The 27917-nt window shown below is 37.3% G+C and overlaps 2 protein-coding genes across 2 annotated transcripts in view; one reads left to right on the top strand and one right to left on the bottom strand.

Annotated features, from left to right (window-relative positions):
• LOC149190377 (jacalin-related lectin 3-like) overlaps positions 1-11959 on the bottom strand; it is a 39102-nt gene extending 27143 nt beyond the window's left edge. Inside the window, exons 1-2 of the mRNA XM_089410495.1 lie at positions 11749-11959; positions 11569-11624 (exon numbers count right to left, since the gene is read on the bottom strand). Coding sequence (XP_089266621.1) covers positions 11569-11589 — 21 coding nt within the window. The 5' untranslated portion in view covers positions 11590-11624; positions 11749-11959. The remainder of the gene's footprint in view (positions 1-11568; positions 11625-11748) is intronic.
• Positions 11960-12746: 787 nt separating this feature from the next.
• On the top strand, positions 12747-14612 carry LOC149190376 (DNA sliding clamp PCNA-like). Its single transcript, XM_089412131.1, has 3 exons — positions 12747-13171; positions 13289-13441; positions 13927-14612. Exons 1-3 carry the CDS (start codon positions 12853-12855, stop codon positions 14064-14066), a joined length of 612 nt encoding a protein of 203 aa, XP_089268257.1. The 5' UTR covers positions 12747-12852; the 3' UTR covers positions 14067-14612.
• Positions 14613-27917: the final 13305 nt, after the last annotated feature.

The following is a 27917-nucleotide window of genomic DNA, read 5'->3' as shown; positions in this document are numbered from 1 at the left end:
CCCTGGGGTTCTTGATCTAATCATGTTAACATAAAACTGGGAGCATACATACTTTATTAATTCTTCTCCTTTTTCTCTTACTGCAATCAAATGTTTTGGCAGATTAGGCTTTGAGAGCATATTTTGGATCTTAGGAGAGAATTCAGGAGTGCGGAGAGGAGAAGGAATGATAACATGGTTCTCCTCTAATTTCTTTTCTATATATTGTTCAGGTGCTTTGATTCTTTTTTGTTTAGCCTCCTTCCTAAATTGTTTTATTAGTAATTTCTCTACTTGACTTGCAGAGGGATAATACCATTCATAGAATGATATCCACATGTCTTGAGCTTTCATGTATTCTTTCCATCTCTCATTGTTCTGCTGGTTGAAAGCTTTTCTGTCCTTCTTTTCTAGAAGGAGCATTTCTTGCATATATAAATGTTCTTTTTCATGAGTATAAATATCCCAATTAAACATTTTCTTCTTCCAGACATTTTCTGGATCATAAGGACCAATTCCTTTGAAAATCTTCAAGAATGCAATTATCTCTTCATCTGAAGGAATTTCTATTGAACTGGGAATTTTATCAATAGGATTTTTCCTATAGGCTGGGATGCTAGACTCATGTACAAAACCCAAAGCTCTAGTAGGATTAAGAGAATTTACAAGAAGATCTTCTTGAGGATTGAAGAAAGAAACTTTTTTGTAACTTTGCTCAGAAGGATCTTCATCAAAAGGCGGCACAAACTTGATCATATTTACACGGTGATTACTGGATGATTCTCCATGAGGAGTAGGAGGATCAGATGAGAATTGACAAAATGTTTTCGAGCGGTGTGGATGGTCACAAACTGAACTAAAAGGCTGAGATGGGCCTAGTTGTGAGAGAAGTCTTCGGATAGACTCATACACTGCTTGGTCAATTACAAACTGCGGTGGAGGATTAGACTGAGCAGGATGTAATTGGTTGACAGAAACTGTTGTAGGTACTGAAGTGATAGAAGGTCCACCACGCTGAGCTGTGTTTACTCTGGGGAATCTGGTGATAACCTTACCATCTGTTTCGGTGATAATAGACTGGGCGGCAACAACAATTTTCTTTGTGGGTTTTCCCCAATTGGTAACCCAATCATCTGGCAGACAAAGATCTTTATGGGAGACATATACAGGGGCGACTAGATTATAGGCAGAGTCATATTGTACAAGGGTTACTCTACCAGAATCTTTACCAGGAGAATGTAAAACTGCAGGAATGGTAGTATTATAAAAACGGACACAGGTAATATAAAAGACTGTCAAATTTTTTGATTTTGCATGGAAATTTTCATATCCTTTGGTTTGAATACCTAGAGTTAAACATTTCAAAATATTTGGGTCATCTAGGGCGACAGAGAAATCAATACGAATAACCAAAATGTGTCATAATTCATATATTATTTCCTAAGTTCATAAGTATAGGTATGAGTTCCCAAGTCACGGGCATATGATCCTTGATAACAGCTTTCCAATAGAGAGATACATATTAAAGCATGGAAATAGTGAAAAATACATTCATTTTCATTGTTATTCTTTTCCTTTATTGTCTATGTATGGTGTGCCTTATCTTATAAAGGAATGAGGCCCTATTTCACCATGAAACTTGTGAATCATAGGTGGGATTCTATTGCCAATACTCCTTCCATTTATTAGGGGAAGGTTGGAGCACTGGAGGGGGAATTGGGTCAGTACGAATAACCAAAATGTGAGGCTTGGAGGGAACCTAAAGAGTCCATTATTCTAGTTATAGTTCCTAGAGCCACAACTCTAAGACATCTTAGTTGGTCTAGGTTAGGTCCCTAGATGTGAAGTTGGACAAATTGAGGGACTTTGAAGTTGAGAAGTGGGTACAATTCCTTGAGTTTATGTAGTTTGATTGGAATGAGAGTGTGGTTGGAACTGTTATTAGAGTTTTATACCTTATCCTAAACATTACTTGTACTGATTATGAGACTTGATTGGATTAGATAGCCATTTCCATTATGGAATCATAGTCCCAATTCTCAGGTGACCTACTATTGATAGAGCTAGAGTAACAAGGTTTATGGATAGATGGAATGTCGAAGGTCTATAGCTAATCAATGTCATTTGCACAAGATAAGTGTTAGAAATATGGTTCCATGTGCTTAATGTTGTGCTACATCTTCTCTGTGTGTGTGGTTTATATGTGCTTATGCATGTTGATAATGTTGCTCTTGTTATTTTATGTGTTTAATATAATGATAGTATACATCATATTGCATTATAGGGAATCATTATTGTATCGAGGGCACCCTAATGAAGGAATTATACCTAGTAGAGTGACCACAATGTGAAATTGAGGTATTAAAGTATAGAATCTAGTTGCAAGAGCCAACTATGAGCTAAGTTGAAATAATTTTGAAATATACAATGTGCATAAAGTTGGAATTATAGCTCATATAAGAGTATATGCACATTACAAACTTTACTATTTTTTTATATTTTCCCTAATAAAAGGTAAATGGTTGGTTGGGTAATCTAGTAATACATGAACGCCATTGAGTCAATATTCTTAGTACTTGATGTTAGTGGTTCACCCTCAAAAGTCAAATCAACCACCATGGAGTGTTTCTTATCTTCCAAAGCTGATAATTGTGCTTACTGACTATCAAACTTAGTGATTTTCCAAAACCTATTAACATTATCTGCCTCACTTGATGATTTTTCTCTTAACAAGAGAAATTATTAAATTTAATTATGTTTTGGGATATGTGCTTAGTATACTTCCACTCTTGACGACAATATGAAACACTCGACATTATCATGGTTAAATTCTACCACTTTTCCCCTAATTTCGCATTCCCTCTTTTTTTTGTTCCTCATTCCTTTATATTTTTTTCTCTCCTTTTCCAATTATTTTTGATGACTAAGCTCATATGAAGCCAATATGACAAGAAAGAACTATGTTTTCTTATCTCTAGGGTGTTGCATAATGTCAAAATCCATTTTTTAAACTTAATCTTGTATGCATTGGGACTTTAAGCTATTATTTTAGTTTTGATGAAAATTAGTAGGGTAATGTGTGAAAAAATTATGAAGAAAAATTTAGATAATCTAAAAATACAATTTTATCATAGGTTATAAAATCGTATTTTTGGATCATCTAACATTCCCCCCTATCATCCAAAGATGTCCTCAAGCTAGTTTATTGTCCTTCCGAAGATCAGATCTTTAACATTTTCACGAAACTGCTTGGTAGAATAAAATTTACTAAGTTCATAGGTTATAAAATTAAAATAATATAATTATTAATTTAAGATATTAAATTAATAATTATTATTCTAGAGTGTTTAATTATTTAGAATTAGTATATTGTTGTAACTAGATATGACTCCCCAAATGTGTCGTATCTTAGGATCTATTTCAGGAGATTTGTTAGCTAGTTCGTTTGAATAGCATTTATTGTAAATGTACACTTGTTATTTAATAAGTGATCCATAATTAGAGTTAGTTAGGACATGGAGCTTATAAATAGCTCATTGCAAGAGTGTTTGGATGTTCGGGCGTAAACTCTTGCAAAATCAAATTATGTAATTATTTTTTTCTAATTAATAAAATTATGTGTCTGAGGACACTTCTACCATTATTGTGGTATCAAAGCTCCAGTAATGCTGCAGTTGATGTGAGGAGGAGATTCCAGCTCTACAAGTTTTTGGAAAACTCCATTGAATTATTCAACGAATGTTTGGTATGAAATTTGTCAAGTTTTTGTTCAAAAGAGAAGAAATTTCATTATTTTATTGATTCTAGATTTTGAAATCTGAAAACCAATTTTTTGAATTATTATCAACATTGTTGTCTTGAATATGTATTATTGTGGAGCTAGCTAAATATCTAATATTTGGGAGGTCGAGGTCGTGCCTGACTATTTTGGACAACAAAGCCATCATATTCCTCACCTGCCATCGTATTCTCATTCATCATTATCAAAGCGTCTTGTTTTTTTTCAAAACCCTATCGCAGATTATGGCCTAGGTTGGCAGTGCTACTTAGACGCTCCCACTAATGCTTTTGCAAACCAGAAGGATATACACAAGATTACGATGAATGCCATATTTCTTTTTCCATTTTAAAGGATTTCTTGTGCTTTTTACGATGAATATATACATCCAATATACAACCGACCGACCACTCAACCATGGTCCCATGATGTTTAAATTGTGAGTATACTAGTTAGATCTGAAAGCCTTAAAGGATTTATTAGGAAAGTCAGAATATAGCTCTAGATTTGCTCTGTCCTTTTCAATTCTTTCATAAATAATTTGTGTGAGTTATGACATGGCGTTAGTTCTAAATTTTTGGTAAAACATCCCCTAGATCATGACGTTCAACCGCATTTATAGTTACAGATGGGGAATGATATAAAAAATCTGGCATGTTTTGACAATTGGATTAAAGATGATCCTTGGACGCTGTAAAAAAAATCCATGTCTATCTTTAACATCATCTGATGGATGGACTTGAAGGTGATAGACCCAATCCATAATCCGTTTTGCATCAACCTGATCAAGAGCATTGAGGATGACCAGGGCCAAAACAACGAAGTATGCAAGAGTGAGATGATGACTGTCCCTTCTCCAACATTGTTTTCAGCGAAATCTGTAAAGGTTCTCTCAATCAAAAATGAAAGTGGCTACCTTTAGCAAAAAATATGTCACGGTTCTCTAAATTGTACACAGAGAATGAAATCTGTCACAGTTCTCTCAATCATACACAGAGATTGAAATCTGTAACGGTTCTCTCAATCGAAATTGAAATTGGCTGTCTCAAGCAAAGATACATCTCCAAAGTTTCCCTCCACTGATCTCCATTGACGATGGAACCAATTCAAAAAAAAAACACCGAAGTTATGTTAGCAACTAGTTAATATAACTTATTGGTATAATGTATTGGTATCACAGATCAGAGAAGCCAACCAGCGTGTAACTAGCAAAAGAAGCCAGCGTAAGGCCAGAGTGAAGCCTATCAGCTTGGATCATAAAGTTTTTTTTTAATATAATGCATATTGTATTTTGGAGAGATTTGGTGATTTTTTAATTTTTGGAATTTATTGTTTGTGGAGTAATAAGATGATTTGTAAATTTTGGAGTAATAAGGGGATTTTAATTGTAATTTTTTAAAGGGATAAGTGTAACTCAAAGTAATTTTACTTGGGGGGGGGGGGACTTTTTTTTTTACCAAGTTTTGCAAGAGCATCTTCGTAAAAGTCAAATTTTGAAAGTTGCCCTGTAATTTTTGAGAAATTGACTAGAGCCAAGTGCAAAGCTGAGTCATTTTTCTCCTGCTTAAATGACTATACGAGGGTAAAGGCCAAGCCCCGATAGATCATTTTTTTTGCATGTTGTTGTGTTATCCATCTTGAAATTTTTGTTTTGATTCTTAGTGCGAAGCTTCAACACTACAATGCCTAAGTTGATTAATTTGTTTTTTGATTCCTACAAACTTGAAGGCACAAAATCTTATAAAACATGGCACCGTCTCATCGAAAGCACTCTCATTTACAACGAATTATGGCAAGGTATATGTGATGGAGATATTAAGCCAAATAAACCCACAGATGTAGCTGCCCTAGCAAAATGGGAAGTTAAGAATGCCAAAGCCTTAGCTCTTATTAAATCTTCTGTGAATGATGAAATGTATGTCCATATAGAAAATGCTACAGATGCATGGTCTGCTTTGAAAACTTTTAAAGACCTCTTTGATACTCGGCCTGAATCAAAGAAAGTTGATCTACAATTAAAATTGTTGCAACAAAAATTGACTGAAGGAGATGATGTACTTGAATATATCTCAAGACTTAAGAATATTACGCATAAAATGATTAATGTTGGTTTTCCAGCAATAGATGATAGATTTATGATAACAATTGTAATTGTTGGACTTCCTTCTTCCTACACACATTTTTTGGAGACTCTACAATTAACTAGGAAATTAGAGAAACTAAAGTTTGAGGAACTTTGTGAAATGTTGACTCAACATGATAAAACCTTTGGGAAGAAGAAGAAAGTTGGTGAAGATGTTTTTCTCAGAGGCCAGCACTAGTAAATCATCAACAAACAATTCTCGACGCATAGGCAGAGGCAATCAAAATTAAGCAACACATAATGCACAAAGTCGAGGTTAAAGCCAAAGTAGAGGAAACAACTTTAACAACGGCATCAGTTCAGGAAGGAACAATTTTCAAGGTAGAGGAAACAACCAAGGAAGAGGCAATTTTCAGGGACAAGGAAATAATAATCAAGGAAGAGGGCAATCTCAACATAGAAGTCAAAGCAGAGGCATAGCACAATCTTGAGGAAAAGGAAGAGACTTAAGTCAAATTGTGTGTCGAAGATGTAATAAAGTTGAGGATTATGCTAAAGATTGTCGAACATCTCTTAATAAAATTCCCAAGTTCTAGCAGCACTCAACGCAATTTGCAAATGATCAAGATGACGATAACTCAAAATATGTTTTTACTTCCTCACCAGTATCACAACTTTCATCCCATCTTAGTAGTGATTATGAAGATCCCTGGATCTTGGATTCTGAGGCAACTCAACACATGACTTGTCGACATGATTTTTTCTGGAATTTTCAAGATTGCCGACTTAATTCCATTTTTCTTGCAAATGACACAAAACATACTCCTTATAAAAATGTCGGCATTCACCCCATCTTCCCCATCATCCCATGAATTTCCACCATTACCTCCCCATGGGCCAACTGATATAGTCTCCAAATTTTGAAAAAACCAAATTTCAAATAATTAACTTCCTCATTTCCTAAAATAAACAAATAATATTATAATTATAATAAAATTTAATATTATTTTTTTATTTAGATTTTATATAGAAAATAACCAATTGTAAATATGATCAATATTTTTTTAAGACATTTTTATTAATAATTGAACATTTAATAAACATTAAAAAAACTTATTTTTAACGATAATTATTCTTTTTATATAATTTTATTTTATAAAAAATTTATCATTTATAATAATATGATTATATAAAAATATATTTTTTTATTAAATAAAATTTAAAATAACTATTGTGCCTAACTTTTTTCGTGAATAAAATTAAAACAATTACAATTTAATTAATTTAATTATTTTATTGAGATATATAATTAAAGCAATCACAATCTCCATCGAACACCATTCTATATGTATCAATATAAATAAATTGCTTTTTAATTATTTTTTAAAATAAACATATAAATTTAAAGAAAAATAAATATAATTATAAATAATAATTAAATTTAAAATATGATGATGATGATGGTGGTTAACGTTCGCTCAGACCAAATAAAGGTCTATAGGACCTAAAGAAACAAATTATCTATTTTGATTTAAGATTTTATTCCTATGCTCAAAAAGCTTGGAGAGAAGCCTCCCGAGCTCACTATAATTTTGACATTGTAAAAGGCTAGGAAGGTCAGTGTTGTAACAAAGATTGTGAAACTTAGATCTAATGTGGTTATACGCGGAACACTCTAAGAAGAAGTGGTTTTCATCCTCTATGTGTTCTTATTCTCACATATATAGCAGATTCTAAAATATATTTAAATATTAATTTAAATAAAAAAAATTAACAATAAATAAATAAAAGAAAAAAATATAATATATATATATACTTGAGTATACAAATAAAAACTTGATATGAGACGATATTCTCATGCCGATCTTAATTAATAATTTAAATAAAATATTAAAATAAAAGAAAGGAAAAAAATTATATAGATGATCAAAGCACATATAGACATTACGTACCATGGCTGATGTTAGTTTGTCCTAAGTTTGAATTGTTCCAAAAATTCATTCAAAACGGGATTCAACTCAAGTTGCAATTATATTCCTGTGGGTTTGGTAAACCATAAAATACATCATTTACAGCGTGCCTTGAAACCCAATGGAGTGGAGTTTAAATTAGTGTCATCCTTCCAAAATAGATAGATGCTTTCGATTGAGAATTACCTTAACGTTTACTTCAAAAGGAGAAGGAGGCGGAGGCGCAGAGAATTTGATTGAAATTGAGGTGGCATAAACCTACCTTGAATTCTGAGATTTCAGGTGGAAACCGAGCAATATAGAGAGAGAGAGAGTGGCTGAATGGGTACATTCAATCTGAAATGCATGGGAATTTTTGAAGTGAAAGCATCTTTCATGGGAACTATTGGGTATAACTCAGACCATTCAAGCGACCAAAAAAAGCAAAAAAGAAACAGGTGCAGAGATGGGAATGGCATAAAACGCCATCCAAGCCGACAGAATGGCGACAGAAAGTTATTCTTATTCCACAAATCTTTTCAAGGATATCGTCGCATCTTTCAGGGTTGGGATGGTGTGTTATCACAGGTGGGATGGTATAGAATCTCATCAGACAGACACAATCATAGGTGGGATGGTATAGAATCTCATCTCAACAGACACAATGGGCTGCCATAGATCTTCTTTGTGGGCTGCCATAGTTTACCCACGCAAGCACCGTGACGAAAGCCAGAGGACGTAAGATTGCGGGCGTACAAAAGAAGCCCAACACAATGTATGTACTGTAGAATTTTAAATATTCCGGAGAAACTTTTGTTTTACAAAAATGTTGTAAACATGTAAAGTTCTATTTTGATTTTTCTGGACTCATGACAATGTGTTTAAAACCGCACTAACAGTTGGGGCAAACCTTGAAGCGCCCATAGTTGCATTCACAGTTAACGGCGAAGCTGCACACAACCCTTCTTCCTCCGTAACATCTGCAAATGGTGGAAACCAGCAATCCACACCCTCCTTGCGTGACTGAAGCCACGGCCTATCATCGTCCTCTGTTCGTGTGCAGGTAAAATTCGAAGAAGCGCCGAAAGGTACCGTCTTGATGCCAGTTTATTAATCTCCTATTTCACGTATTCCAAGTTCATATGGTATGCTATATTCTTGATATGCCACAAATTCTTAAAATAGATTGCAGCAGGGCAAATTTGAGTCATAAGAGTTTTCTTTTGGCAGTGCGTATAGTGTTTTTTGTTTTCTCTGTAATGGCGTATTCGTTTTCCCCGTGTTTTTTTTTAATTACCGGATTTGAAACTGTATCTATGATATTTCCGCTGAATTGCGCGTTTGTTAAGGTGCGTGGCCAATGCAGTATTGAGGGTATGTACTGAAGACAGTCTGTGGGAGGACTCATGTTGGTCAGCGTATCCCACTGCAGCAGAGACTACATAATCTGTGGGAAGCTGTGCAACCCTTATACACGAACGTTCATCGACATTCAGAAATAAATTTGACTATATTCTTATTAAAAAAACAGGGTCGGAATGCGATGGAACAGGGAAATATTTTCCTAAAGACCAGGTTCTCGTCATGACTCTGCAATAGAGAATTAATCTAGTTCTTCTAAAGGAAAGTACGCGACCAGAGGCAAGTCCAAGACCCTGAATGTGAGGACTCAGGCCTAAACCCTATCGCTCGAAGTAACAGAATTAAACTCAGAGGGATTACTCGTTTAAATTCTTTAAAGAAAAACATGGTTCGACCCCGTTTCCGGGTGGACGAGTTTCCAAACCCCAACTGTAATCAAACCCAACAAATATCAACAGAGATAATTCCGGCTCAAAGCACATCAAGAAATAGCGAACAAGTATACTGTCCGGTAACCTAGACGATACCAAACCAAACCAAACCCTCTGCAGAATAGCGTAACCAGAAGGACATAAAGAAAGTAATAGTCAATAAGCCAGCAACGTATGGCAGCATCGCATAACTTTAGAAAACGTTCTCTGTGGAACATAACCCATGAAGAGTAACTCAAGATAATACAAAAGCGACCATTTTATTACACATTAACAAGCTCAAGAGCGTAAATGTCTTTCCGTGCCAAAATTAAAACACAGAGTTGGTCAGGCTCAAGATATCAAAGGTGAAATCCCCTTAAATTTAGCAAGCTTCTTAAAAAAAAAATAAAAGACATGATTCAGAAATAAATTAGACTATATTCTTATTAAAAAGACAGGGTCAGAATGGGGTGGGACAGGGAAACATTTTCCTAAAGACCAAGTTCTGGTCATGACTCTACAATAGAGAATAAAGCTAGTTTTTAAAAAGTAAAGTACACAACCAGAGGGAGTACAAGACCCTGAATCTGAGGACTCAGGCCTAAACCCTGTCGCTCTGCTTAACAGAATTAAACTCAGAGGGATTACTCGTTTAAATTCTTTAAAGAAAAACATGGTTCGACCCCGTTTCCGAGTGGACCAGCTTTCAAACCCCAACTGTAATCAAACCCAACAAATATCAACGGAGATAATTCCAGCTAAAAGCACATCAAGAAAATGCGTTGGAACATGGAAATATTTTCCTAAAGACCAGGTTCTGGTCATGACTCTGCAACAAAGAATTAAGCTAGTTCTTTCAAAGGAAAGCATGCAACGAAAGGCGAGTCCAAGCCCCTAAATGTGAGGACTCAGGCCTAAACCCTGTCGCTCCACATAACAGATTAGACTCAGAGGGATTACCCTGTTTCCGGGTGGACGAGCTTCCAAACCCCAACTGTAATCAACCCCAACAAATATCAACGGAGATAATTCCAGCTAAAAGCACATCAAGAAAGAGCGAATAAGTATATTGTCCGGTAACCGAGACGATTCACCAAACCAAACCCTCTACAGAATAGCATCACCAGAAGGACATAAAGAAAATAATAGTTGACAAGCCAGTAACGTATGGCAGCATCACATAATTTTAGAAAACGTTCTGTGGAACATAACCCACGAAGAGTAACTCAGGATAATACAAAATCGACCATTTTATTACACATTAACAAGCTTAAGAGCGTAAATGTCTTTCATGTCTTTCAGAGCCAAAATTAAAACAGAGAATGGACTTACAGAAGGTAGCTATTACAATTACAGAGTTGGCCAGTGTGGCTCAAAATATAAGAGGTGAAATCCCCTCAAATTTAACAAGCTTCCTAAAAAAATAGAGACATGATTCAGAAATAAATTAGACTATATTCTTATTAAAAGAAAAATAGGTGTCAGAATGCGGTGGAACAGGGAAACCGGCGTCTGGTCATGACTCTGCAACAGAGAATTAAGCTAGTTCTTTCGAAGGAAAGTATGCAACCAGAGGGGAGTCCAAGACCCTGAATGTGAGGATTCGGGCCTAAACCCTGTCGCTCGACGTAACAGAATTAAACTCAGATGGATTACTTGTTTAAATTCTTTAAAGAAAAACATGGTTCGACCCCGTTTCCGGGTAGACGAGCTTCCAAACCCCAACTGTAACCAAACCCCAACGGTAATCAAACCCAACAAATATCAACGGAGATAATTCCATATAAAAGCACATGAAGAAATAGCGAATAAGTATACTGTCCGGTAACCGAGACGATTTACCAAACCAAACCCTCTACAGAATAGCTTAACCAGAAGGACACAAAGAAAATAATAGTCGATAAGCCAACAACCTATGGCAGCATCGCATAACTTTAGAAAATGTTCTCTGTGGAACATAACCCAGGAAGAGTAACTATAATACAAAATCGAAAACCTTCATACCTGGTTGGGATTCGCTGCCATCTGGTAGCAAACTCGAAAACGAGAGCAAAGTGTACCTACGAGCAAACCACCACAAATAGATTAAGCATTCGAAGATTTCCTTAGAAAAGAGCTTAGTCTGCTGTGAAGAAAGGTTAAAACATGGTTGCAGGAAAGAAAAACGAAATCAGGAAAACCAACCAACTGCTAACTTAGCCGGAATGCCAACTCTGGCAGTGAGGACAAGGATTGGCACTTCGAGAGCCTTTCAAAAACCTCAACAGAGCTCTGGTTCGAAGCTGGAATGAGACCAAGCAGGAGTCGTGAGCACTGACGGAAGAATGAAACCTCGATGCGACACCAAGGGTATTGAAAGTTGAAGGAACCAATGCTGGCCGTTGGATCGCTCAACAGGCCTCAATACCGTCGATACAAGAGGAATCCCGAGGCGGTGCTGGCGCTGGTCAGGTCTGTGTCGTACGTCCTTCCCATCTTTACTTTCCACATGCGAAGAGACTGTGTTGCTTTAAGTTGTGGGTCCCTTACTCGATGCTCACTGTCAACCGCCCCCATTCGTCTTCTGTCCTTCCCATCTTTACTTTACATCTACAGAGATGGGAATGGCATAAAATCCCATCCAAGCCGAGAGAATGGCGACAGAATCTCATCTCAACAGACACAATGGCGGTATAAAAGTTAAATTCTTATTCCATAAATCTTCTTTGTGGGCCGCCAGCCCCCATTAGTCTTCTGTCCTTCCCATCTTTACTTTACATCTACAGAGATGGGAATGGCATAAAATCCCATCCAAGCCGAGAGAATGGCGACAGAATCTCATCTCAACAGATACAATGGTGGCAGGGGTTAAATTTGACGCCCGTCTACCCATTTTTAGGTCTTTTACACGTAAAATACGTTCTAATTTCAAATATCCACGTCAGCGGTAATGTGTTATTAATTTTTAATACCGTCATATTGACGGGCATGTTTGAAAATGAAAAGTTTTAATTTTTTTTTAATAATTTTTTGATATATATATATATATATATATATATTTAACATCCAAGTCGGGATCGGTAATAACTTGGTTGGCATTTGTCTTTGGTAGATGCCCTGGTCAAATATGGTGTAATGCTTTTATTCTGGCGGGAAAACAGAGCAGAGTTCCCGCCATTTCAGTCTACAAACACACATCCACACTCACTCGCAACCCATCTTTCTTCTCTCGGAACGAATTACGTTTCTCTCGAGCTCTGTCACAAGGGAAAGAGTCCTCTTCTCTCAGAGTTTGTTTTCACTGTAACGATGTTGGAACTAAGGCTTGTGCAGGGGAGTCTTCTGAAGAAGGTGCTGGAGTCCATCAAGGACCTCGTCACCGATGCTAACTTCGATTGCTCGGCCACGGGCTTCTCCCTGCAGGCCATGGACTCGAGCCACGTTGCCCTCGTTTCCCTGTTGCTCAGATCTGAGGGCTTCGAGCACTATCGCTGCGACCGCAACATGTCCATGGGGATGAACCTCAATAACATGGCCAAGATGCTCAAGTGCGCCGGCAACGATGACATCATCACCATCAAGGCCGACGATGGAGGCGACACCGTTACCTTCATGTTCGAAAGCCCCAGTAAGTTGAAACGACCTCAATATACCTAGTGTGTCATTTTTTTTTTTCCAATCATTCAATCTTTCGTTTTCCTTTTAGGTTTTATAATTGATGGGTTTTGTTTTTCTGTGGGTTCAGACCAGGACAAGATTTCCGACTTCGAAATGAAGTTAATGGACATTGACAGCGAGCATTTGGGCATTCCAGAGTCAGAGTACCATGCCATTGTGAGAATGCCATCTCAAGAATTTGCTCGCATCTGCAAGGATCTCAGCTCCATTGGGGACACTGGTGAGTGACAATCATGCTACTGAGTTTTTGAACATAAAGCTCTCGTTTTGTTTGGCCTGGTATTTGAACCTAGGCCAGTTAATGTCGGTTGGAGTGAATCCACTGGTTCTGCTGAGCCATAACCTAACCAAGGTAATGCCAGGTCTTGAGAAAATGGGATGGGCTTGGCATATCCATGCTACTATAAGGATAAAATCCATGTAAAGTGGGATCAGGTGCATATCATACTTGAGTAACATGAACCAATCTAGGCCCAGGCCATATGCATATTAACCTGGGGCCTATATGGGTATCTCATGTCAAATGCATCAATGTGCTATTACACATGCACAGTTTGGCTGATTCCAGTCCCAACCTGACTATAGGCACCTAGATATTTCTTAATGTGGTTGATTTCATCTTAGTACTCTGTTAGTGTAATGGTTGTCAATGCAGTTATGTGTTTTATTCAATAATGTTCCCCTTGCATATTGTGTTGCTTGCAGTTGTGATCTCTGTGAGCAAGGAAGGAGTGAAGTTCTCAACCAGGGGAGATATTGGTAGTGCTAACATTGTGTGTAGGCAAAACCCTTCTGTTGATAAGGTAAGCTTCACGTGTTATTTCATAATTTTCAATGCTTTATGAAGTTAGCACAAACCCATAGCTTTGATATTCAGTTCCAGTTGGAAGTTGTCAACCTTAAGGTTTCCTTTATGTTTGAATTCTAATATTTGATAGCTGGCCAGTTGATGTATGCATCTTAAAATCTCAAGACACATTACAGACCCTGGTTGTTTAGATGGATCCGGGCTAAACTCTAGGTTAGGTAGGTCGTTTTTTAAAATGGGCCTGTGCTAAGTACTGGATAGTGCCTGTAGTTTTCGATGGGTTTGTGCTAAACACTTGATTGTACAGGCCCCTGATTTTTTAGATGGGGCCCTGCTAAATCCTGAATTACAGTCCCAATTTAGTTAACATGGGTCTATCCTAAATCCAGGTTTGGTAGGTTGCTATATTTTTTACAGGTCAGTCCCCAATTTTTTTAGATGGGTTAGATATCTCCCCATTTTTTCATACGAGCCTGTGCTAAACATGGACTACATAGGTTCCTGTACCTATAATGGTTAGAGCGGCCTCTATGTTTTTAGATGGATTAGATGGGTCCCTATCTTTTTTAGATGGGTTTGCTTAACCTTGGATTAGTGTGCCTGACTTGATCAGATGTGATGTTCTTAGCCTAGGTCCTCGTTTTTAAATGAAAAATTTGAACAATTATGAGTACAATTTGAAATTAGATAAAACTTGTACAAATAAATTTTAAAAGTCATATGATGGTCAGTTTAAAAATAAAAACGTCATAAAAAAATTCCTTGACCGGTAGGGTCACCCGTCAAATTTAACCCCGCTATATAAAAGTTAAATTATTATTCCATAAAGTTTACCCACGCAAGGACCGTGACGAAAGCCACAGGACGTAAGATTGCGGACGTCACAAAAGAAGCCCAGCACAATGTTTACACGTAAAAAAACTATGTAATGTACTCAATCTTAACTCAGTGTCAACCGCCCCCATTCGGGTAATCCCGAGGCGGTGCTGGGGCTGGTCAGGTCTGTGTCGTACGTCCTTCCCATCTTTACTTTACATCTTTTCCATGAGACTGTGTCGCAGGTGAGTGTCACACATCCTTTCAATCTGTCCATCATCCTCACCCATTCCATGCGTCCTTCCCATCTTTACTTTCCACAGGGCAATTCCTATTTCCAACCCCATTGAAACATAAATGCAGCCTGACATGCAAGGGATATAGCAGTTCTCTTGTTGCTAAAATGCCAAAGTCAACCCCATTGAAACATAAATACAAGAGAACTGCTATATCCCTTGCATGTCAGGCTGCATTTATGTTTCAATGGGGTTGGAAATAGGAATTGCCATGCGAAGAGACTCTGTTGCTTTAAGCCGTGGGTCGATTACTCGATGCTCAGTATTTTCAATATGAAATAATACGGTGTACGACTATTCAATTTCAATTTTCATTCACGTGGTGCGTGTTACCTTCGAGGCCTTTCAAACTTCTTTTTCGGTCCTTAAATTACGCTGATAAAACATCGATGTGATCCGAAAATCATTTTATTTAACATGCATCACGTGAATGACGGAATGAGGTGTGTGTTATCACATCCCAACAGACACAATCATAGGTGGGATGGTATAGAATCTCATCTCAACGGATACAATGGCGGTATAAAAGTTAAATTCTTATTCCATAAATCTTCTTTGTGTGATCATAGGTGGGATGGTATAGAATCTCATCTCAACAGATACAATGGCGGTATAAAAGTTAAATTCTTATTCCATAAAGTTTACCCACGCAAGCACCGTGACGAAAGCCACAGGACGTAAGATTGCGGGCGTCACAAAAGAAGCCCAGCACAATGTTTACACGTAAAAAAACTATGTAATGTAGAATTTGAAATATTCTGGAGAAATTTTTGGTTTACAAAAATGTTGTAAATATGTAAAGTTTTATAATGATTTTTCTGGATTCGTGACAATGTGTTATTTGAGTTCACATTTCAAATCAGCCTTTGACTCATTTTAATGAGAAAAAAAAATCTGATCAATATATATGAGATTTATTTTTTTATTTTTTTGTTGTTGTTTAAAAACGTGTTTCGAATTATTCACTATGGTTAGTAAGGCAAAGTGAGGAGGCAGATCATGATACCAGTTTAAATAGAGAGTAATGTAGACACTCTTAGTTCAGTTAATTGCTAGTTTATGAATAATATTTTTTAATTTATAACATTAATTAATAGCATCCAATTATATTAAATAGAATTTTTTATTTGCTTTGGGATTCTCGATTTATTTAGTTCCATGATATTGCTCTCATTTAAGTGGATACAACTTAGATCCATCTAACTCTTTATCTATTAAGCATCAATAGGGAATAAATTTCTCATCTATTAAGCATCAATAGGGAACAAATTTCTCGATATGCATAATCTTATTTTTGGAGTGTAGAACTTTTGAAAAAAAATTGCATAGATTTGATGCCTCTCACGACAATGACAAGATACATATAGAATTAGGTTTGAGATAAAATTTGAAATTTAAATAATTTTTTTAAAATTCATTAACAAAACACTAAAATTTAATATGATAAAAGATAATCAATAACATTGTTTACCAAATATAATCACCAAAATTAATATGGTCAATTTAATATTTTTGTATTTTTTAAAGTAGATAATTTTTTTTGTTAATATTGTCAATTTAATATTTTTTAATTTTTTAAAGTAAATAATTTTCATTATAAATTCTTATAAATATTATAATCAATAAATTTATATAAACCAGATTTATTTTAATTTCCAATGGTAAATATTAATTGTATTTTATATATTTGTATACTTTTCTTTTACAATCAACTCTAAAATGCACAATGAAACAATCGATTTCGAGACACTATAATAGTGTGAAATATAAGAAAAAAATAGATTTATATGGAAGTAATTTAATTATAAATTGTAAAATATAATAAATATGAGCTAATCAATTACTCATATTTTCCAGATTTCTGAGATATTCTCAAATCCTAAATAAAGATACACGTGGAAAGAAATACTTTTCTATGCAAATAAAGAAAGGCATATTGGCAAAGAGATAAGAGTTGAAAGAGAATATTATGATATTATGGTTATTAAAGTTTTTTTATATTAATACAAAGAAAAATAATATATATATATATATATATATATATATAGAGGCAATACATTACAATATGTATATATGAATTTACAATCAAATTTATTTATAATTTTAGAATAAAATGTAAGATAACTAAATTACTTTACGTCTTTTTCATGTCACCTTCCCATTTTTTTACTTTACCTCCTTTCCATGCCACCTGCTCCCCATCAAATTAGAGAAAATAAGAATAAATGGGACCAATGACCAGACCTTCATGTATATTATACAATCCAATTTATTTATAATTTTAGATTAAAATGTAAGATAATTATAATATATATGGAAATGATTATAGTTATTAAATTTTTTATATGAATTATACAAACTAATTTATTTATAATTTTACATTAAAATATAAGTTAACTATTATATATAGAAATGATTATGGTTATTAAAGTTTTTTTATATTAATACAAAGAAAAATAATATACATATATATATTTTGATAGGCAACAATAAAGTTAGTTATATATATATTTTGAAATAATATATTACATTACAATATGTATATATAATTATAACTATTATGTATAGAAATGGTTATGGTTATTAAGGTTTTTTTATATTAATATAAAAATATTAAAATAAAAAAGTTTTTTACTTATGATTTTGATAGGTAACAATAAAGTATTTTATAATTTTTTTTGGTTGACAAAGATTTTATAGCATGTTTTCAATTTAAAAGAAAATAATAATAATATTTTTACTTCCTATATATATATTTTAAATTATTATCAATATTTTCTAAAATGGAATGTATTAATTCTATTTAAAAATTAAATAAAATAGAATTTTTTTATTAAAAAATAATTAATTCTATTAACTAAAATTTTGATTTTCTTGTAGGATATCAATATATATACATATATATAGTTGTGTAGTGATAAAATGGTATTTTCACCAGACAACAATCTGAAACAAGAGTGTGATTTTTTGTTGTTTAAAAAATATTTTTGGATGTTTAGATGTATTTAGTACTTGTTTAAAACACATTTTTGCATACATAAAGGGAGAAAGTACTATCAAAAACCCTAGGGGCACTAGAATTCTACAGATTAGACAAGTTCAACTCAAGTATTTAAAAATCTCTACCAAATTATGAAAAAATTCATTTTGTCTATAAGTTAGACTACAACTATTCTTATGCTTGGGGACTTCAATGCTAGAACTGCTACCAACCATGACACTCTACTAAGTAATAACACTAACCCTAATTCCTTATGATTTATTAAGGATTATGACTTAGCTAGTAAATTCAAAAGATATAACCAATAACTTATTTGGTATTGAGTTAATCAAGCTTTGCAACTCCCAAGACTTGATTATTTGTAACAAGATTAATAAGTGGCCCACACTTGGCCAAATGAATTATATTCATGGGCTTGGAAGCAATGTTATGGACTATGCAATATCTGATACATGGGTTCTCAACTGTATTGTTAATTTTGACCTCCTAGATGACCATGAGCATGATTCTGACCACAAACCTTTATTCTTGACCCTAAATATTGATATCCACACCAACCACATGCAAAATAAAGGTGAGAGCCAAAAGAACACTCATTTTGACAAAAGTAAAATGGATCTATTATTAAAATATTTAATAAGGGATTTAGGTCTCTTAACATATAATGATAATATGATCACATCTACCACAATTTTACTACAACCCTCCCCACTACCATTAACAAATTCTCTACCGAGGTATCATATAAAAGAACGATAAAACTTCCAATCCTTGGTATGATAAGGATTGTAAGTTTGTCAAGAAAGTGATTAGAGATGCTCCTAACAAGAGTATAGAACTTGAAAAAATAAGACTGTATAAAGCTCTTATGAAAAGGAAGAAAATGTGTTATATGAATAAGAGGCATGAGTGTCTTCTTCACCTCTCTAAAGTTCAGCCCATAAAGTTTTGGAGGAATATTCTTGTTCGTAAAATGAAAGAAGATAACTCGATCCTCTTGAAGGATCAGAATATCTATATTAAGAATCTTTATGACTCCTTGGACGCCACGGGAAACATTACAAATACTCCTATAAAGGAAAATATTTTTTCTTTAGAAGATGTCAAGTTCAGGATTAAGAAGCTTGCTAATAGTTGTTATAGCTCCAAATCACACTCTTATGGTTTGTGATGCTACACTCATGGCCTAGGGCAACCCCTCCTTCCAGACCTGGTCCAAAATTTAAAAAACAGTGTTTTATCCCTTATATGCGACATTGCCCTGAGTTAAACGCGTGTATACGCGGGTAGGCATATACCCAACCCGCGTATATGTATTAAAACACTTAAAAAAATATAAAACTCCTTAATTTCGGGCGGAGATCGCGGGTTTTACCTGTTGATCACCTGTTAGTGCCCGTGGCCCAACTGTTCCCAACCAACTCCCAATTAAAAAACTACTTTGGGAGAAGTATAAACAGGATTCAATGGGAAGGCCTAAGGGAGGAGAGGAGAGAGAGAGAGGTTATTATGCTGAGATTTCTCTAACCAGGCCTAAAGATCCTTGTGCCTCCTGCACTTCCCCCATTTGTACAGGAAACCCTTGTTTCCTTGTGTGTTGATGTCCATCCACTACTTGTGATATCATGGAGTAAGTCATGGAAGGATTTTGTTAAAGGCTTGAGACTGGACGAATCCGGAAGAAGGCTTTGCTTGGAGCCTGCGAAAGGATGACTCAGGTGAAATTATTCCTTTTTGTACTTTATTTTTATATAATAAAAGAAACACATGTCTTTGTTCCTGATATAAATCTTCTTCATGTTTATGGTATTCATGTTAGAATTCATATGTGAATGGTTGTTTAAATTTCATAACTAACTACCTTTCTTTATAATATGAAGATGGTTTCTTTATAAGATTTAGTCCATACACTGTTGTACTCTCTTGAATTGGTTGTTTTGCAGGTCAAAGGAGCAAAAGGAACTCGAAGAAGGGTTTGGACCCTAAAGGACCTTCTCAAACGTAGGACCTCAGGTACGCCCCTTATCATATAATTTGCTTGTATTAGCATAATGGCTATGTGAATGTGTGTTTCTCTGTATAGACAACTTTCAGTCTGCTAGGGTTTCAACCCAAAAGCCCTAGGGGAACATTTCCCTTAATAGAATTGGCGACTCCACTGGGGACAACACTGTTGTTGTTCCTAGTTTGGGAGGGCACCCTTGCGAAGTTTGGGGGCTTGTACCAGCGCAGGTTGTTGTTAGGAGGTCAGCGTAACTTCCTTTGTTACCTTCGCTGATAGGACTGGGCCCTCATCATCCCAGACTATCTTCGGAAGGCCCCTTAATTCACTTTCTTGTATTTTGGTGTCCGGTCCTAATCACCCGGAGCGGAAATACTTGGAAGTTGTTTGACTGGCTGATATCTTTAGGGACTTTATAGTGTGTGCTCTGTGCTCTTAGTTGGCCTAGCTTTCAATTTTTTGAGTCTTTAGTTAGATCTTAACAAAAAATTCAAAGTGGCTGACCGATCACCTAGACGGTCTCGAAGACTTCGTGGTCTTTCACCACCAAGTTTAGAGCCTTCTCCTAGAAGGCGCAGAGGTAATACTGCTGGTGGGTTTCGTCCCATGGCAGTTGACGCATCGGGGATTGATCCTCCTCTCGGGGGCATTAGTGTTCAAGCAAGGCCTGGCACTTCCGCAGAACAAGAGAGGAACACTCCAGTTCTTTCTCGAGTTCTCTTTCAAACAGAGAATAACATAGAGGTAGAAGAACTCTCAGAGTCGTTAGCGGCTCCGAATTCTCCCCTACCATCTAGCCATCCAGAAGTATTATAATACGTTGGGACTCCGATGCATAAACCGTCAAGTCGATGTCACATTACGCGCTTATCGTCGATGACCACTACTGGAAGCATGGCTTCTACTACAAGTGCTACAACTATGCAGACTCCAACATCGGTACAGGGGGGAGGAACGATTTCCATCTCCTCTGCTTCTTTGTTTGGATCTTTTGCTAGCACATCTTTAGTTGGGTCTACCTCCATTCTGTCCATGAGTGGAAATTCCCAAACCAATGCTTTTAGTTCTAGATTCTTCCCATTTGGCACCCATTCACAGGGTATTCCATCAGTTCCGTTTAGTGCTGCCACGTCCATGATGGGTGGATCGGCTTCATTCCAGGGTTTTCCTTTTGGAAGTGGTCATATACCACATTCCAACCTGACAATAGGATCCATGCCTTTTTCTTCTATAGGACAAAGCAGCAATCCTTTCCAAGGTTGGACTAAACCTGGGGTTAGTGGCACGGGAACTGGGAATCCATTTTTCGGCCAATAAGGGAATAGGTCGTACTCCACAGTTAGTTCGTTTCAAAGTATTCCTCCCTTAGCTTCGGCTTGGAATCCGTATCAGGGGTTATCAACTCCTTATAATCCTTTAGGAGGAAACTTTGCTAGTTATGGAGGCTTTATGGCCGGAGTTGGTCAAACTCTGAATTTTGCTGGATCACAAGGCTTGCCTTTTGGTTCAGCTGGTTTTGCTAGTTACTTCGGGCAGCCTGGTGCCTTCCAAAATCCAGGCCAATCTTTTCAGAGCTTTGGGAGCTCCGCCCAGTCTGGGTGGAATCCCCAAGGTCCTCCTAGGCTTCGGTTTCTGGCAACTTTGAACTTGCCAGATCTCACTAAGTTAACAAACGATCCAATCAAATACAATCTGGCGTGGCGTCCAGTCCCAACCAAACTCCCTTCGGACATTCCAAAATTCGAAGGGAAGAGCGGTGAAGACCCAGGCGACCATGTAACCACATTCCATTTGTGGTGCTCATCGAACTCCCTTATTGATGACTCAATTAGGTTGAGACTTTTTCAATGCACCTTGACTTGTAATGCGGCCAAATGGTATATAGAGTTGCCAGGGGACAACTTTACATCTTTCGCTGACTTAGCTAATATTTTCTTAAATCATTTCCAGTTGCTTGTCCATTATGATGCCAAAACTGAACTTCTGGCCACTTTTCGTCAGGATAAGGCAACTCACATTTCTGACCACATTCAGGAATGGAGACGAAGAAAGAGGCTCATTAAAGCCGAAATCCCTCTGGAGTATCGTCGCGAATGGTTTTTGAAATCTTTACAACCTGAGATCTCTAAGGATGTCTCCATGTCTGGAGTCTATTTTGAGGAGCAAGCCATTTTTAGGGCCCAAAAATTAGAATTGATCTACTCTCAGTCTGGGATCCTACAAAAATACTTGCTAGATGCTCCTGGGTCTAAGGTTGACATAGCCAAGTCGAAGCCAGGTCCCCATGCAGATGGTATCATTGGGTCGGTAGACACAAATGCAGTGAACTTGTTGAACCAATTGCAGCAGTTGTCTTTACAAACTGCTTCTAACAACCAAGTCACATCGTCTAACCCTCCGGCTTCCCAAACCTCTTCGATTAATGCCGTCCAAAGAGAACTGATCACCCTAGTCATCTTCGAATGGTTTTCGAGCGATGTCATTTTTATAAAATCCGGTTGAATCCCAACAAGTGCGTTTTCGCGGTTACGTCTGGTCGGTTGTTAGGGTTCATTGTTTCAAATGAAGGGATTCGGGTTGATCCCTTCAAGGTTGAGGCAATAATTCGGTTGCCTCCCCCGTCCTCAATTCGACAACTTCAAAGTCTTCAAGGGAAGGCTAATTTCTTAAGACGGTTTGTAGAAAACTATGCCAAGATCACTAAAGGGTTCATGCGCTTGCTACGGAAAGGAGTTCCATTTGTGTGGGACGACTTTGCGTAGCGGTCGTTCAATGCTTTGAAAAAGGCATTAGCTCTGCCCTGCTTTTGAGTCCACCGAATTATGGTAGAGACTTCCTTTTATATCTCGCTGCAGCAGAATCAACCATTGGTATGGTTCTCATTCAAGAGGATGATGCTCTCACCGAGCATGTGATTTATTATTTGAGCCGAGGCTTAATAGGTCCTGAAATTCGCTATTCTTCGGTTGAGAAGTTGGAATTGGCAGCTGTCCATGCTGTCCAGCGGCTCCGTCATTATATCCTGCTACGTAAAACTTTTGTCTTAGCGGCGGTCAATCCATTTTAATTTGTCGTCAGTAGGCGAGTGATTGGGGGCAAATATAATCGATGGATAGTCATTTTGCAAGAATTTGATCTCGAGTTCTTATCTGCCAAGTCTAAGAAATCCATGGTTTTCGCTGAGTTAATTTCTAAGCTGCCTTGTGGAGAGGATACTGTTTATGAGGAAAGTTTTCCCGACGAACATTTATTCCTCATCTCTTCACTCGACCCTTGGTATGGAGATATCATTGTCTATCTCCAGACTTCGAAGTTTCCCTCTACTTTCTCCAAGGATGAACGTCGAAAATTACGTCACCTGGCTAAAAATTATGTTATCATTGGTGATACATTATACCGTCGAGGGGTTGATTCAATCCTTCGGCGCTGTTTAACCTTAGAGGAAGCAGAGTTAGTGCTAAATGACTGCCACAATGGAGCTTGTGGTGGTCATCTATCAGGGCTTGCTACAGCCCAGCGCATCTTACGTGCTAGCTATTTTTGGCCTTCACTCTTTAAAGACTGTGTGGAAGCGGTCAAACGCTGTCACCCCTGTCAAATTTATACTCGGAAGATGCGTGCACATCTAGCTCCTCTTTTTCCCATTGTCACCGTCGGTCCCTTTACTAAGTGGGGTATTGATTTTACAACTTGTAATCTGCCTTCAGCGACGAATCACAGGTACATTATCGTGGCTGTAGACTACTTTACGAAGTGGGCTAAGGCCATGCCCACTTATAAAAATGATAGTGACATGGCAGCATTGTTCCTTTTTAATCAGATTATCTCAAGATTCGGTATCCCGAGAGAGATTGTCACTGATCATGGCAGTCATTTCCAGAATCAACTGATGTTTGAATTGGCTCTAAAATTGGGTTTCTGGCAGGAGCATTCATCTCCTTATTATCCTCAAGCCAATGGACAGGTCGAGGCAGTCAATAAAACTATTAAGACGATCCTCCAACAGACAATCGACAAAAATCGGTCCAATTGGCACGTTATGTTGTATCCGACTCTTTGGGCATACCGAACCTCCGTAAAGACTGCTACTGGTTTTACACCTTTTTAGTTGGTTTATGGGATGGAATCTATCTTTCCGGTTGAATGTGAAATTCCATCTCTTAAGTTAGCTGTTGAGCTCCTTCCAGAGACTTCAAGTCTCAAAGAGTGCCTCCTTCACTTGGAACATCTCCATGAGCAGCGTCGAGATGCCACCATGATGAATGAGGCTCATAAGAAAGGGGTTAAAATGCAGTATGATAAAGCTGTCTGTGCTTAAGTCTTTTCTGAAGGTGACCTTGTCTTGGTCTATGACCAAGATAAGTACACCTTGGGGGCAGGCAAGTTTAAGCCTATGTGGTACGGTCCTTTCATTATTAAATGAGTTTTAGAAAAAGGGTCGTATGAGTTAATCGATTTTGAGGGAAACAAGTTGGCGGAGCCCCAAAACGGGCTCTACCTAAAGAAGTACTTTGCTTAAGTAGGAGTTAGGCAATGGCTTCTTTGTACATTATGTATATTTGTACATATATCATTGAGATTTTTTTGATATCAACACTTTTTGGTCTGTTGTGACAGGTGTTGATGGATGACTTGGTCCATTTTGGGTTCGCCGATGGTGCTAGTCAGCACACTCGGAATCTTGCTTCCGCAGCTTGGGTACTTTATTATCCAACTGGTCAGTTGATGGTATCAAGGGGAGTATGCATTGGTCCTGCTTCAAACAATATGGTGGAGTATACTGCCGTTATTAATTTACTATCTGAGGCAATTTCTCACGAAATCGACTCGTTGGTAGTTTATCTTGATTCTCAATTGATAGTGTCACAATTAAACAACATTTATCGGGTAAGGGATCCATGTTTATATCACCAGTATTTAAGGGTGAGGTTGCTGCAAAGATAATTTACTTATATTAATTATTTGCACATTCCAAGATCTCATAATTGGTTAGCCGATTCTATCGCTAATCAAGCATTAGACTGGCACATCAATCATTCATCACAATAAAATCAAGAATCAAAAAGTCAAACTATATATATCTATATATATATATATATATATATATATATATATATATATATATATATATATATATATATATATATATATCATAAAGCATCTTGAGTGTACATATGTTTTTCCAAAAATATACAAAATTAGGACTCAAATGCCCATAATCATGTCTGACATATCTAATGCCCCGGTTTAGGATGAGCGGCTAAGTAGGTAACTATCGCATTGGCCACACAACGAAAAATGCGAACCTAGTCACGTGGCATGCCAACCACATGACGCTGCATATCCTCAGGAAGGTCCTCTACAGCAGCCATCGGTACTCGGTGACTCAGTCTCGCCAAGTGTCGTTGGACATTATGTAGAATTCGTTCTGTATTATCAGCCGCCTCTTCGGCTCCTCGGCCGCGCCATCCATGCCGCGGGAACCCATCTGGTCGTACCGGCCCAATATCTGGAACATGATCATCATATTAGTCATTTGAATCCCATCAAAAATATTTTTCAAATTTCATCATTATATTTGAAAAATCCAAAAAAAAATCATAAAATCAAAAAATACTTACCAATGTCACCCCATGCTGCGGTCGGTGGTAATGCTAGATCAGGATCTCCTCGGAAATCCGACCCAGCATAAGGGTAGTCATCTATGGCGATGATCTATTGATCCCACCAGGTAAAGAAGTCATTGTCAAATGCAGTCTGTGGGACCTCCCCACCCCCTAGACGTTTCATCAGGTTAGCCCACCGGCCCATGCGTGGATCTCGTGGGGTGCTGATGGAAACTACTACCCTAGGGCGGAGTGCGGGGACCTTCTCAAAAAATAAAGAACATAGGATAGTCCCATATCCAAAGTTTTTGGTCTGTCCCCTCTTGATAGAAGTGAGCTGGCTCTTCATGTTGGGCAGAAGTGGAGTACACCAGTCAAATACAATGGTGAGACAGTCAACTGCCAAGCTCATGGTTAGCCGTGATGCCTGATGAAGAGAGGCTGATCCATTCACTCGAGCTATGGTGAACAAGATTATCCTTAGTGATAAACTCGCCACATGTGTGATGGAAATCTGACTCCCAACCTTCTTGGGATGTCTCGGGCAATATATCTGTACGTAGTCCTCAATCGAGAGACTGCTCCGTGTCCTGCCGCGGGAATGTACTAATTCTCCCCTTCGGGAAAGGCCCGTGATGAAATAGATATCTTCCACTTCTATCCTGAGTGGCATCTAGTCAATCATAATGGCATCCTCCTCGATATTCCAATAATCAATGAGCATCTCAAGCAGATGTGTATTTGCTTTCATATTCGGTAGTTTGAAGAATTTAAGCAAACCACATCCCCGTAGGGCATCCAAAGCATCAGGATCGTTCATGACTTCATTATCCACCGCGGCATGCTCTCTTTCTCGCCAGGTGACCGGCATCCTGAGGAAAAAATGATTTTCAACCGTTAGTTTTTTGTTTAAAAATGTTCGCGGCGTATACGCGGGTCCCTGTGCACACAGTCGCGTATAGGGCCCGCGTGTACGCGGGTTTCATATTACCAACCCGCGTATATGCCGCGGTGAAATTTTTGGCAAAAAATTCAACAGTAAAACATTAATTAAAAATCTTAAAACTAGTCACAATCAATTGCAAGACAAGTATAAGAGTTACCTGGAGGTTTTTGAAGAATCTGAACAGTTGAATTTGGCGTATGGGAAGTTTGCTCCTTTTGCTCCAATTCTTTGCTCTCAAACTCAAATGGTGAAAATGGTGAGTCCAAAAGCTCTTTTATAGGTTTTGAAAATGCAAAATTTTTTCAAAATTTTATTTTGTTTGGCCTCATGTGACTTTTAACTTGGGAGCTTGGAATGTCGAGAATGGTTTGATTTTCAGGACATTTTGGACATTTTTTCAATAGTTTCGAGACGGTTCCATGACTACTAACCCGTCATGGCAAGTATCGTTTTCTCACTGGCATATAGGTTAGGGACACCATTTTTCTGTTGCATTATGCATACTAGCCTCCATTTGTCGATACATCTGCCATAGGGTCGACCCCATCGTGTTATGGTTCGTAAGCCATCTTCACTCGCCGATTCTTTAAATCATGACACGATGGTAGAGCCATCCTTTACATGGGCATCGTAGTTAGCACCTCACTGACATTTGTTGCCCATGCTGCTCTGATTTGAGTAGGCTCGGGAGTCCTCTGTAGTCCCGCCATGAATTATGCGTTGAAGACTCATTCCTCTTAGCTTCTTCGCTTCGTTCTGGCCTTATACCCTAGAGGCTCCTTTGTGTTGAGTTGTACTACTGCATTGCATGTTGACTACTTGCACCTTTTGGCCTAGAGCCAGCTTCACTTGGACTCGTGTTTAAGCCAACTTTTGACCATGACAACTGCAAAATCAACCTTGCATATCTTTGACTTCTACAGCTTGACACACCTTGACCCATGGAAGGAACGCACCTTTGAGTGTCACTGACCAATTTTCACCTCCCTGCATTGAGCATAGGAATGTTCCTTTCCCAGGAACTTGATCATCTGTTTCACTGACACTCGTTCTTTCCACTATACCATAGCATTATTTTATTCTTTTTCAAGCTTAATAGAAAAAGACAAAAAAATTAAATATTCCAAAAAGAGCGGGAACGGGACAATATTTCCATTTATTGTTGGCAGCTAGAGTCAGTCGTGTCACCCTTGAACAAAGTACTCAAAGCAAAGTCTCCTC

Source organism: Pinus tabuliformis, chromosome 3_1, assembly GCF_031772625.1.
Source record: "Pinus tabuliformis cultivar Carrire ecotype Pingquan chromosome 3_1, CPIR1, whole genome shotgun sequence".
Taxonomy (NCBI): domain Eukaryota; kingdom Viridiplantae; phylum Streptophyta; class Pinopsida; order Pinales; family Pinaceae; genus Pinus; species Pinus tabuliformis.
Note: the sequence above shows the minus strand (reverse complement) of the source record. Positions and strands in the feature narration are given on the sequence as shown.